This window comes from Acanthopagrus latus, chromosome 10 (genome assembly GCF_904848185.1).
Source record: "Acanthopagrus latus isolate v.2019 chromosome 10, fAcaLat1.1, whole genome shotgun sequence".
Lineage (NCBI taxonomy): Eukaryota > Metazoa > Chordata > Actinopteri > Spariformes > Sparidae > Acanthopagrus > Acanthopagrus latus.
This window is the reverse complement of record NC_051048.1, coordinates 9,662,368-9,675,269: the sequence shown is the minus strand read 5'-3', so window position 1 is coordinate 9,675,269 and position 12,902 is coordinate 9,662,368. Positions and strand designations below refer to the sequence as shown.

Genomic DNA, 12,902 nt, shown 5'->3' with positions numbered 1-12,902 from the left:
TCTACACATAACCCCAAAAATGTGACACCCCTGTGTGTACGTTTGGTTTTAGACAAGGCCTCAATACAGGAGAACCTTCCCAGTGGCTTAAGAAGCTTTTATAGAAACTCAGAAACTTGAGAGATCAAAGAGACGTTGCTTGTTTTGCTGCCTGTCCCTGTGTACACGCTGTATATCGATGTTTACATCAGTGGATAGAAACACTGTTTATTCCACCTTTGTGCATAAACAATGTGAAGAGCTGCTCTCCAGGGTCGTGAAACACACACACTGGAAAGAAAAAGAGATGTGAGATGTAGCAAACGAACAATTAGCCTCCTTTGACACACTGTTGTATCCTTTGTAACTCACCGCGTAATTGCATCCATTATCGTTCAACACAATCATGACTAAGAGCTCGTCAGTGATAAAATTTAAAGTTTCACATGCTTTGGATTAAATGTTGGTGAGTCTCACTTCTCAACGTCTGGTCCCCTTGTCTTTAGTCCACCGCTCACCCCGACGTCTCCCGGCACCCCGACGCCTCCAATGACCCCCGTATCACCGGGTGCACCCCCGGGAGCCGCCAAGCACACCTGCAACCACCTGCACACCATCGGCGGCATGAGCGGCACCAAGAACATCTGCACCCGCTGCAGCCAGAAGAAATGGCCGCTGATGAGGAGGCCGTCGGCCCGCAAGTCGGCGGAGCAGCGGCGCAGCCACCACGGAGAGGTCACGGTACTGGCTGTGGGCAGGTGGGCAGGTGTGTGTGAGTGTGTGTCTGAGGCAGGAACAAAAAGGATTGTTTTTTTTTACCTAGCAGACTAAAACAATGTATCTGCCACAGAGGCATATTAAATATTAGCAAGCACACACTAGCAATCAAACATTTACTCTGGGTGTTTGTCACTAAAAAAAAGCCACGCTTAATTACACAGGATCACACTGTCCTGCACTTTGACACAGAACCAGTGACCCGGAAAATACACAGGTGGATGTTTCTGGGCGAAGCCTGGGAAAATAGACACTGCAGGGTTCAAACGGTGTTGTTGTTCCGTGGGAAGTTTCAGCGGTGAACCTCTGTTGTGCGGCAACAATTCCTGTTAAAAAGCCCAATGAACAGGAGGAGGTTCTCCGGAAGACTGAGACTGACGGCAACAGAGAGACCTAACAGCTAATAGTTTGTTGTTTTTTAGGATCAACCTACCTTTTTTTTTTCTTTCTTCTTTTTTTTCTTTAATCATTTGTCCCTGCAAGGCTGATTTTGTGCTGTAGCCGACAACAAATATATACACACATTTTAAATTAGAGGGCAAAAAACAATTAAATGTAAAAAAAAAAACAAGTTGAATGTGAAATTCTTAATTAACACATCAGTAAAAGATTATAAAGACTATAGTTCTTTGTTCTTGGCCCCAATCTACTTTAAGTTCACCTTGCTTATCTCCAGCTCTTATTCAGATCAGCTTGTGTATTTCAAAAGTTCTCTCTGTCCTCCTCCTGCTTTCATTCGTACTGACGTCAGCATTTGCACAAATGTAAAACATATTTCTAAACAAAATGTGTCGGCTTCTCACTGAACAGCTTTTATTTCACAGTGGGACTTTTTTTTTTTTTGCGTAATTTTTCAGCAGTGCAAATTCAGAGGAGTGTCAGACGGATGCTTGATACTCCATCATATAGAGGTCTGATTCGTTAGGCCGCTTCAGGAGAACTGGGGGTCACCCGGTGTCACATCTTTAATCAGTATTTACTCGGCAGTTCAATTTGTGCCTCCCACTGTCGGGACTTGATGCGGCTGCTTCAAGCCAGCCTGCATTTGCGAGTTTAATTCTTTTAATGCGAAGCAGCAGGAGAAGGGCGTTCTGTTTGCATCGGCGGTAACATTGCACAGCTCCGACACGGTGTAAAGAGCGCGAACAATAGACAACGAGGCTATTATCGATGTGATGAACCCGTGCTGGATTATGTAAACGTAATCTTTTTCCTGTGAATCCCTCCTGCGTGTGATGGACTCCACCGCCAACAATAAAAATGACTGGATCCTGAGATTAACACTGAATTTAAATATAGTGAACGGTGAACTATAAAAGGCAGCCAAAATGTTTTTTGTTTTTTTATGGAAATCTTTACGGATTACAACTTTAAGAAAAACAGCACAAGAATTGTCACTGGTGTTTGTAAAGGCTTCAAGAAAAAAAAACAAAAAAACCCACCATATTTGTAAATGAACCCTGGCGCTATGTTCAATAATGAAGCTGTCAGAGATGTTTAAAGTAAAGACAACATTTCTCAGTCCACTGGTGAACCCGGGAAAGCGTGCAGCCTCGGCCCCCGTCACGCAGCGAGCGCTCCTCTCATCCTTAATGCCCCGCTGCGAGCTGATTGGGATGCAGCGAGGTCGCTTTTCATTTGCACACCCAGATGAATGGCCGCATACGCAGAGGGGTCAGCATGACCTGGATACGAATATTCATTTGCTGATTTAATTAAAGCTCTGGGAGGGTGTGTGTGTTTGCGTGCGTCTCTGAGAGGGGGGAAGAGGATGTTAAGTTGAGGTGAGCGAGAGCTGTGGCACAAATGAGGATGGCTGATACCCACTGAGTTGATGCTCAACAGCCATTCTCTGCGGTTTGTTTACAGTATGATATTAATACACTATTTACAAAGAGTCTACAGCAGAGAGGGTCTGAGGGTTTATTTTGACCCAGAAAAATAATTCACACTGTGATCATTTTCTAAAGAAAAACTTTCTTTTCAAGGGTTCAACGCAGTTTCACTGCGCTGTTTGTATTCTTTATTTCGGCCAGTGGTCTCAACAGAAGAGCCGGAGTTTGTTTTAATGAGCGCAACTCTGAAGCGTGCGCGTGCTTCATGTGGGTCACAGGCAGCGAGAACATTCAAGATTCAAGATGTTTGCCGTCACTGCGCTTGTACAAGTGCGCGATTGTTTGGCTGAGCGGCTCCAACGCAAAAAAAAAACCAACAACAAGTATTTATTATGTATAAAGAATTAAAAACAGAGTAGAGTAGCAGTGAAAGCAAGCAAATTAGGGTATAAAGCATCAAAGTCGTGACATATGAGTGAAACCACAGAATGTAATAGTAATAAAGTATAAAGGCAACAAAGTTATGGAGTCTGTATGGAAGCAATAAATATGAGAATACAAAGTAATACACTCAAAATTCTCATAAAAAAGCTATAAATTAGTAATGAACTGATAAATCCTCAATATAAAGAGGAGAAAAACATTATTAATTATTATTATTAATATTATTATTATTAACCTTTTTTGTTTATTTGATTTTTTTTTTTGGTCATGTCTCAGGTTCAGGGTGACAAAGTGTGAAAAGACCGCCCGGGAGCGGAGGACCCTGTTAATATCAGACTCCAACGGGAGCGTCCCCACGTCTCCTACGGAGTTGGAGCCCAAGAGTCGGACGACGTCGGAGTCCCAGCAGGTCGGTGTCCTGGAAACGTCTTCATCTGTGTCCCTGTTTCTTTTTTTTTTTTTCTTTTTGTCCCATCGGGCTGCTCCCTGCCGACACTGTGTATAAACAAACGCACACATTCGCTCTTCTTACAGCTCTTTCTGAGGAGAAGCAGGAGACTGTGTTCAGGCTGCAACCAATGACTTTTTTTTATTATCATTATCTATTAACTAGTTATTTTATTTTATTTAGGCCTGGGTTGTTTGGTCTAAAAAAATTTAAAATACAGGGGAAAAAAATGCGTGATACGATATTCTAAATTAGTTTACATCTTTCAAGCTCTAGATCTGTTCAGCTGTCATCCAGAAATATTTAGTTAGATGTCACTTAAGAGATGAAAAAAGCAGCAAATCCTCAGATTTAAGAAACTGGAGCACAACTATGTTTATGTTTCAGCTATTAAAATTGTTGTGGAGTCATTTTCTATCAATCCATTAATAATATTCGCTCCGAAATGTCACTAAAACATTGTTTACAGTGGTGACATTGAGTACGCAAGTGTTAAAAAAAGCAAAAATCAAGTTTATTTATATACAGTTTCTTAATATCAAATTCACTGGCAACTAGTCAAACACTCAAAACTCCCCAGAGAACTTAAAAAAATAAAGAACTGGAGCTGAGGATATGAAATGACAATTACAACACCCAAAAAGAAGCTGAAGTCTGAATAAAAAAAAAAAAACAGCTGTATGCACAGACGCTGTGTACCTTTTTACCCGACAATTAGCTAAATAAGTGTTTAAATATTCACGGTGAAGAGAAAACTGCAGCAATAATCAGCCTCCAGCTCTGCCGCCTTGTGTTTACATCACAGAAACTCTGGTTTGTGAAATTACAATGCTCCAGGTGATCACGAACAGCCTCCGCTCGTCTCTCCTCGGTGTTTAATTTACTGTTTACAAGTGTGCAGAGGAGTTGTTGTCCTCCCGCTGACGCTGCAGTTGGAGCGCAGACATTCCCTCATTGTTGGTTTCTTCCTCTTTGGTGACAGGAAACCACCTCAAACAGGAAACTTTTCGACGGTCCCTCTGTCCTGTGGGACTGAACACTGATTCAGCAATAACAATATTGATGATCTCAGTTTAGTTCTCTTTGGCGGCAGCTGAGGCATTAAACTGTGATTACGGGTGCGTCTGTGTGATGTCGGATGGATGGTGGCAAAGGATGTCGGTGTTTTAACAGTTCGCGTTACACTTACAGATGCAATATTGTAAGAATTCTAGTTGAAACAAAGTTTAGTTAGCTAGTTAGCATGTTAAGCAGCTAGCCCTGGCCAGTCCTTGTCCGTAGCTTTTGTGCTGGAGGTGTAAACGCCAACACTTCCCCTGTAAGTGCCCTGAGCCTTTAGTTCAGACTGCTAGCTGCATGGCTAACTGAACTAACTAGCTAACGGTGGCTACAGATAGCAGCAGTTAGCGGCCATCCTATTAATGTGCTGCCACCTATTTATTTTTCTGCTTATGAATTAGGCTGGAAATCGTACATATTGCACCTATTTTTTAAACTAAAAAATAAAGTTAAATAAAATGATGTTCAGGTTCTACTGCGGTTTCTTTTTTCTGCATATCCTGAGCAGATTCTGAACTTCACTCTGTAATATGAAAGTTTGCTTTCACTAGCTTGAATAAATTTGTTCTAGGGTGGAGAGATGTCACTTATGTTTCATAGATGATACAATTGCAAAGAATCCGTTCACAGCGCAAGAGCACATTAAACATCCGTGTTTGTCTCATTTCGTTCTCCTGTTTCACATATTGACTTGAAGCTTTCTCATATTGACTGTCTGAGAGAAAAAAAAAATCCTTCCATCAAGAGAATAAACAAACTCCGTCGATCTCTCCTAATCTGAAGATCATCGATTTAATGTTTATTTTCTGTAATAAATCAAGATTATCTCTGTCCGACAGGAGCAGAGGGACAACTTGGACAAAGAGAAACGATAGAAATCCAGGTAAAGTGTTTGGGTTTCGTCAGCTCCACGTGTGTGTTTTTTAATGTCTGTGTCCTAACACCTTGATTCCTTTATTCCCTCATTCCCACAGATGTCCAAAGAGAAGGGAAAAGGAACATCTGGACACTTTTGTAAAACCCAAACAAGAACATTTGAACCATCAGCAGAGGAGGAGCGAAGTCGACCCGGGAGTCGTCCCTCCACATTCTCGCTCCGCAGGGAGCCAAAAGTGCTGCTGATGACGAGGACGGCGGTGGGAGAGTGACGCGTGGAGTCACACTAGCCAGTTATTTTTACAAGCAGGAGGGGAGGTACGGCGTTTCCTCCTGAAACCGATCCACAATAGTGCCTTGCTCAAGGGCGTTAAAGCAGGGCAGCTGCTCAGCGTCAAAGAAGCCTGACTCATGGACGTGCTCCGTGATGTATGTACATATGTTTTTGTATGAGGAGGGATGGAGGAGTTTTTGCATGTCACACGTTGGTTAATTGATAAAACTACGGCCCAGAAACAGGAAGCAGGAACCGCCTGATAGAGGGGTCACCGAACCAGGAAGTGGACGAGTCCTGCGACGGCGTGAACACGACGATTTAAGCGTGATTATCAGGTTTTTGTCCCGCTCCTCCAAACTGTAATCTCCTGTCTTCGTGTTGATCATCCAGTCCGACCTCATGTAGACGAGCGTGCAGCGTTCTGGGTCAAACAACAAATTAGCCGCTCGCCCAGCGGCAGGAACAGCCAGTCCTCTCCAACTCTTCACTGCCATGTTCCCCTCTCAGAAGTGCATTATTTAATCTTTAAAGCTGCATTAAATGCTCGTCTAAAACGCAACACCGATGTAGTATCAGTCGCAGATCACGTCGAGTCGTGTCTCCTCACACACACATTCGCTCCTCTTTTCTCTTAGCTCTGTTTCGGTCTCCACCAAATGCAAAACCAGCTTGTCCTGATGACAAATTCAAACCCAAAGCCAAAAAGGGATGTTACAGAGTTTCAAAGTGTTTACATGGGTTGCACCATATGGATCTGCTTTCAGTTCATACTCCTAACCAATAACAACATACTTCTCATGGCCAATACCGCTAAGTTGTCATTTTTGTATTTTAAAAAGATCATATCCTGCAATTTATGAAAGGCTCATACAGTGAGCAAAGGTTGTGGATTTAATATTCCATAGCTAAGATTGGATTTGTTGTATTAAATACTCTGGATCATCATGTGATGCTCTGGCCACTGTTTGCATCAAAGCCGGCGGATTCCCCCCCCCCCCCCCCCCCCCCCCACAGAACTCCTGTGAAACGTATCGTGCAGATTGAAATCATGTCGTCTTCCTCAGAAACTGTAGAAAAACATCCACGTGGTCGACACTCGGCAGATCTTCTTCCCTGTGCAGCAGTTTAAATGTCATGAGCGCGACAGCAGCTTCTTCTTCTCCCTCTGTGTTTATCAGGGAAAGCAACTTTTAAAGGAAAAAGTTCACCCAAGAATGAAAATTTACATGAATTTGATTTAATATATTTTTTAATTTGTCCTTTAAAAGGTGCACACCCGCACCTACTGTATCGGCTTTGTGTTATCATCTATTTATATTTTTTAACAAAATTATTGCAGATGATAAACATTTCCCATCATCAGGGTACTCGTTTATCCGTGCTGATTTCTTGGCTCGATACACATCGTGCATCCCTTTTTGCAGAGACTGCCTTATGAAAACATGCATCTGCTGCATTGTGGGAGATGTAGGATCCAGTGTTTTTTTTGGAGTTTGACCCAAATTAAAGATTTACAGTCGGCATATCTCACCCTTTGCTACCTTGATTTTGATCACCTTTTTTTAATCAGTCTCTCATGAGTCCTGCGACTTTGCGGAAGTGCGATACAAATCATCCAAGGTCGTGCGTAATCATCGAAATATATCACTTTCCCAAACCTTTGTGATCATTTTTTTTGTCCCCCTCCGGCGTTTGTGAATGTCATGTCATTGTGCCTCATTTTTATTTTTAAAAATAATTTTGTTATTCACACATTCTGTTGTGTTTTTATTGTTGTAATGAAAAATAAAGACTAACACATATCAAACATTAATAATCCACTTTGTATTGTCCTCTAATTACACACTGTACACCAGCTGAGACATTAAACTGATGAAAGCCGCTGACCTGCGGGGCCAACTTCTCCCTCTCCTCTGAGTGAAACATCCATCTTCATATTCTATTCTTTCTCATTTCCTCCTCCACTCCCTCCTCACTCCTTTTCTCCCCTTTTCACGCCCGTAATGAAAAGATGATTCGTCTTATTCATCTGGAGGAGGTAGTCCGATGACCTGGGGCTCTCTATCATATTATTTCCACATAATGGAGATGAGATGGAGATGGAGAGGTGTTTTCTTGAGATCGAGGATTAACACCCCTCGCTCTTTTGGTCTCTTGTTGACCTTCTGAAGCTTATCGGGTTCACCCGCGCGAGCAGACACGGCTTCGATAAAGGCAACAAGTTTCTGAACAGGAGAGAAGATACAAATCTGCTAATTTAGGTTATTACGCCGCTGAATTATTAACATGATGCCTAACTGCCACTGAACAACAGCGAGGACGTGATTAAATAAGGCCCCTGAGTGACACATGGCCGCCGCCGGTGTCACTTGACAGCGCCGGAGGGAGGATTGACTTTCAGAGTGTTGACAGGGACGGGGGAACATTCACATGCAGCCGAAAAAGAAAAGGAAAAAAAAAAAAACCCAATAGCACACAAGGCGACATCGCCCCACCCATAGCAAACCTGCCTATTATAACACAGAGGGTGGCTGCGGGGCGTTCGAACCTGTCAGAAAGATGTGGTCGACAGTGCAGGACATGAAGGATCTGGTGCAAATATTGACTCCGTGTGCGGTGTTTATTTTAGCTCCAGAAACGGTGTCAGCCGACTCTGCGGGGGAAAAAAAAAAGAAAGAAGGTTTTTCACGCTGCATCGACGCGACTTAAGAATCCCACGAGGGAGTTATGTATGCACATAAAAATGGTATAGATAATAATAAAGCTCTGCTCCGTCTCTTTTGCGTGACTTCATAAGCGGTAAATTTATCTCAGGCACTGAATTATTCAGGCCTCCAGGCGACAGGGTTCCCATGCCAATGCCAGGCTAAGTGCCCTACATCTTATCTTTGTCTCTGGCTATCAGCCAAAGAGGATGGAGCTCTCTGAGGCTTTTTTTTTTTTTTTTTTTTTAGGGAAACATTCGGGACCAGTGGGAGGAAGACTAGTCAATGTTTAACACCTCTGAACTACATCAGGGCCGTGAATACGGTGACCTTCTGAAGTGGCTCGCTGCCCACCTTTCCTGTAACTCAAACAGTGTTCACAGATTCCAGCAGACAGTGAACTGGACTGGAACATGGAAAAAAAGAAATAGGACATGTATTCTTTATTAAAGGAAAGATATTCTGCTCTCTTTCAGGTTCATATTTCATTTAAGGTTACTTCTACTGTAAGTTTCCATGCCTTAAAGCCCCCAAAACACTCTAGTTTCCCCAGGTGCCCAGTTTTAGCGTCTGTCTCTTTAAGCCCCGCCCTCCTCCCCCGAATACTCAGTCTTCTCTGATTGGTCAGCTCTCACACGCCTTACCTTAAAGGAGCAGCTGTGCTAAATCAATTCTCAAATCCCAAGTTAGCCGCAAGGCACACATTACGCAATATGTGTGACATGGTGACATGGTGTGATGTCACATCGTCACTGAAGTAAAGGCGGGGCTACTGACGAGGCATTTCAGGAGCTTCTGTTGGTGATTGGCTCATTAACTTTCAGGGTCTTAGGACATATAAAACAATGACGGCAAGGGAAAAAAAAGAGTGGTGTCCTGAAATAATTCTGAAAAGAACTTTCATTTTACCTGAAACATGCTGCCAAACTGATGCGGTCTCGAGTTTTCATCTTTTGAAGACACATTTTATTTATACTTTCGTACGTCAGTGCTGATCTTCAAAGAGGACCTCGGTAGATTCTCCCAACTCCTCTCATCTCAGGAGAGAAAAAAGTCTGTTCCTTTGTTTGTTTCTCTGAGGAACATGAAGCAGCAACAGGTGATTCAGTTTATTTACTTTATGAAAGACACACACAAAAAAGCTGTTATGCAGCTATAAATAATGTCAGAAAAAACATAACCAGGATGAGTCATTACAAAAATCCTGTTGCCATTGCAGCACTTTTGAGTGTCAGTTTGTTTGTAGACAAAGAAAATTAATCTGTCACTAAGTAAAAGGTAGTATTCCATAAATAGTCTCCAGCTGGTCTCGTTTTTATGAAAATGAACTTGATATTACAAATAAAGAACTTACTTTTCTATTCACACTAAATAAATAACTGTAATTAGTCAATGAAGAAAAATCTGGATCCTAGTTTTGCATTTTAACTCTACAGTCGGTGTTTGCTTTGTCCCACGGTCCATCATTAAGTATCAGTTTTGGCCTTCCGAGAGATAAAGTTGGGGCACCTCTGCTGTGAGAGTTAGAGAGCTGCATTCAGCCTCCAGCTGATAAGTTTAATATCTAACCAGAGTGAAACATTTCCAGACATGTCGGGTGAATTCCCCTAAACGAGGCGGACTACTCCAGGCTCATTCTCGGAAATTTAAACGGTGAAAGATATTTAATGGCGGCGCTGATTTAATGCGTTCTCAGGAGGGGGGGGGGGGGGTCAAATCGACGAACATTAAAGCCTTGTGTGGTGTTTCGCAGGAGGATACCAGGAAGTCAAAATCCCAGCCTGTTCAGTTCCTGCTCGGAATCTATAGAATAATCCTCCAGTCGGTGGATACGTCTTCCTTTAAATATCCCCGCTCCTCTGAGACGAGGAAGTTCGCGCGTACTACAATTAAGGGTGACATCATTAAGGCCAACAAAGCCTTGAGAAAAACAAACATGGTAACGGAGCGCGCACACCTTGGGGACTGTACAGCCGGCTGCCTAATGGACCTAATAAAAACAACACGAAGGAATCTGACACACAAGTGCTCTTTATTTGCCCGCGTGCACTCCATCGACGTTCGACGCACAGCAGGCTGCGGCCCAAATTACTTTTGTGCTGTTATCTCGAGGCGGGGCGAGGCGAAGTGATTACTGTGAGTCACTGGGATGACAGGAACACTAAAGAAGGAGAACAAGAGGTAGCTTGTGTGACACTTTTTTTTTTTTTTGGGATCGTCATGCTTTCAAATACAAGACTTCCAGTTCGGAGCAGTTTGATTACCAGCTAGTTTCTGTCTAACTTCCCTTCAGTAGGTCACTTAGTGCAAGTGTATTGATGCAGCTTCATTTCCACTTAGTTTCTGTACAACTTCCCTCAAGCAGACCACTTTATCAAAGTAATTCGCAGCTGCTTTATTTTGAACTAGTTTTCATCTAACTTACCGTCAGCAGATCAGTGAATTGAGTCTTTGCATCTTAATTATCAGCTAGTTTCTGTCTAACTTCCTGTCAACAAGTAACTAAATTAAAGTGAGTTGTAGCAGCTTCATTTTGAACTACTTTCCATCTAACTTACCGTCAGCAGATAGTTGAATTGAAGTGACTTTTTGCAGAAAACACACAACTTCTTGACTGGTCACCAGCAAGACCAGCATATGTGATGTTTTGGTGCTGGTCTATGCTGGGTTTTCCAGCATGGTAGTTTCTGTCTAACTACCTGTCGGTAGGTCACTAAATTATAGTGTCATGGCTGCTCAATTTCCAACTAGTTTCTGTCTAACTTCTTGTCAACAAGTCACTAAATTGAAGTGAGTTGTTGCAGCTTCATTTTGAACTAATTTATATCTCACTTGCTGTCAGGAGATTGTTGAGGTGAAGTGAGTTTTTGCAGCTTGATTTCCAACTAGTTTCTGTCTAACTTCCCTTCAGTAGGTCACGCAGTTAAAGCGTATTGGTGCTGCTTAATTTCCACTTAGTTTCTGTCCGACCTCCCTTTAGCAGACCACTTTATTTAGGTGAGTCGTCGCTGCTTAATTTTGAACTAGTTTCCATCTGACGTACTGTCAGCAGATCATCGAATTGAAGTGAGTTTTTGCAGCTCCACTTCCAACTAGATTCAGTTTAACTCCCCTTAAATCAGCCCTTTAGTTCAAGTGAGTTAGTGCAGCTTAGAAGCTAGTTGGAAATTCATTAATGACGGTTAATATTATGGCCAGATCAGAGATTCTCCAGCGTCCTGATGTGAACATGGGTTTTTCCAAGATCTAGGTCACATGTCAAGAGAAGCTATTGGGTGCACCTGTGATGTTCTCCCTCAGCTGGCTGCAATCAGGCAGCTGGGAGAATCTATAAGGGGGGGCTGCATTTTCCCTGCTCTGTATTCAGGGAGTCAACGCCATCAGTTGACTCTCCGTGTTTTCTGTTTGGGGTGGGAATCTGAGTTGAGTGTGTTTGAGATTTCTTTCTTTCAGTTTCTATACCTTTAGTTTCCCTCCCGATCAGTGACTCCCACTTCACCTTTGGTTTTTGGGTCCAGTGTTTTTTGTTCGTCGATCATTTTGACAGTATCAGTGGGTGGCTTGTGTGTTTTACTCCCTCCACCACCTTTTAGACACCGGGGGACCAGTTTGCTTGGGCCCTTTTGTAATTTGTGCAGTACTTTGTTAGTTTCTCACCCTGTGCCTCCTGACATGAAATCTTTCAAGCTCACGTTCAGTTGGAATTGGGACCTTTTTTGTTTTTGAAGAAGTTGCAAACCGAAGTGTAACTGTGGTTGAACATGACTTTAGTTTTTGTTTTTATGCTAATCCAAACCCTTCATGCCTTGTTCGTATTTGTGCCAAAATAAAGCCCCAGCTGTTCTCTGTCTATACGTGATCTATCTCTCTGCGTATCCTTGGACTGATTGAAAGGATCAAAGTGTGTGTGTGTGTGTGTGTGTCTGTGTGTACGTACGCACACACGGAGTTCAGCTCTGTCTTCAGCGCGACGCGGCGCATCGATGAAAAGATGAGTCACCGGTTTGATTAAGCAGGAGCTCCACGGCAGATCCTGTTTGTCCGGATATATGGAAATGCTCTTTTTCTCATTTCGCGGGACAATCACACCCTCAGACACACAAACACACACACACACCTATCTGGTGCAGGTGTGACTCATTTTCCCACTTACCTGTAGTGCTTTTCAGACATCTAGATTGTTTTAGCGTAAGATGCAGAATTTTGGAGCCATCGTACGTTCAGCATAATCCTCCCCAAAACTTGTTGAGAGCGGCATCATGGGGGAACTGTTTTCTTTCAGTTCAGCTACACTCGCTCCAGCTCCATGAGTAGATGCACGCTTCCCACATGGAAAATGGCAAATTATAACGTAGTTCCTGCATGAAACTGCTTGTAACAGGGTCTGCGGGTTATCTTGAGTAAGAGGGTCATGCATTTTGGGAAGTAGCACTGCTGTTGGGCTTTTCAAATGTAGATATTTTTTTGTTTGTTTGTTTGTTTTGTCATCTGGTTCCATTACT

General features: G+C 42.8%; 1 protein-coding gene and 1 long non-coding RNA gene across 4 annotated transcripts in view; one reads left to right on the top strand and one right to left on the bottom strand.

Moving 5' to 3' along the window:
* rell1 (RELT like 1) overlaps positions 1-7,508 on the top strand; it is a 29,411-nt gene extending 21,903 nt beyond the window's left edge. For 2 of the 3 annotated variants that reach the window (XM_037112581.1, XM_037112580.1), the window contains exons 5-8: positions 486-737; positions 3,312-3,444; positions 5,382-5,425; positions 5,517-7,508. In XM_037112581.1, coding sequence (XP_036968476.1) covers positions 486-737; positions 3,312-3,444; positions 5,382-5,417 — 421 coding nt within the window. In that variant the 3' untranslated portion in view covers positions 5,418-5,425; positions 5,517-7,508. Of the gene's footprint in view, positions 1-485; positions 746-3,311; positions 3,445-5,381; positions 5,426-5,516 lie in introns of those variants that run through there. The other variant, XR_005077376.1, reaches the window with a different exon arrangement.
* Positions 6,668-12,698, bottom strand: LOC119027408. The gene is made up of 3 exons (XR_005077377.1): positions 12,338-12,698; positions 9,310-9,475; positions 6,668-8,348 (listed from the first exon to the last, which is right to left on the bottom strand). It is a non-coding gene; the product is annotated as an uncharacterized LOC119027408 (long non-coding RNA).
* Positions 12,699-12,902: the final 204 nt, after the last annotated feature.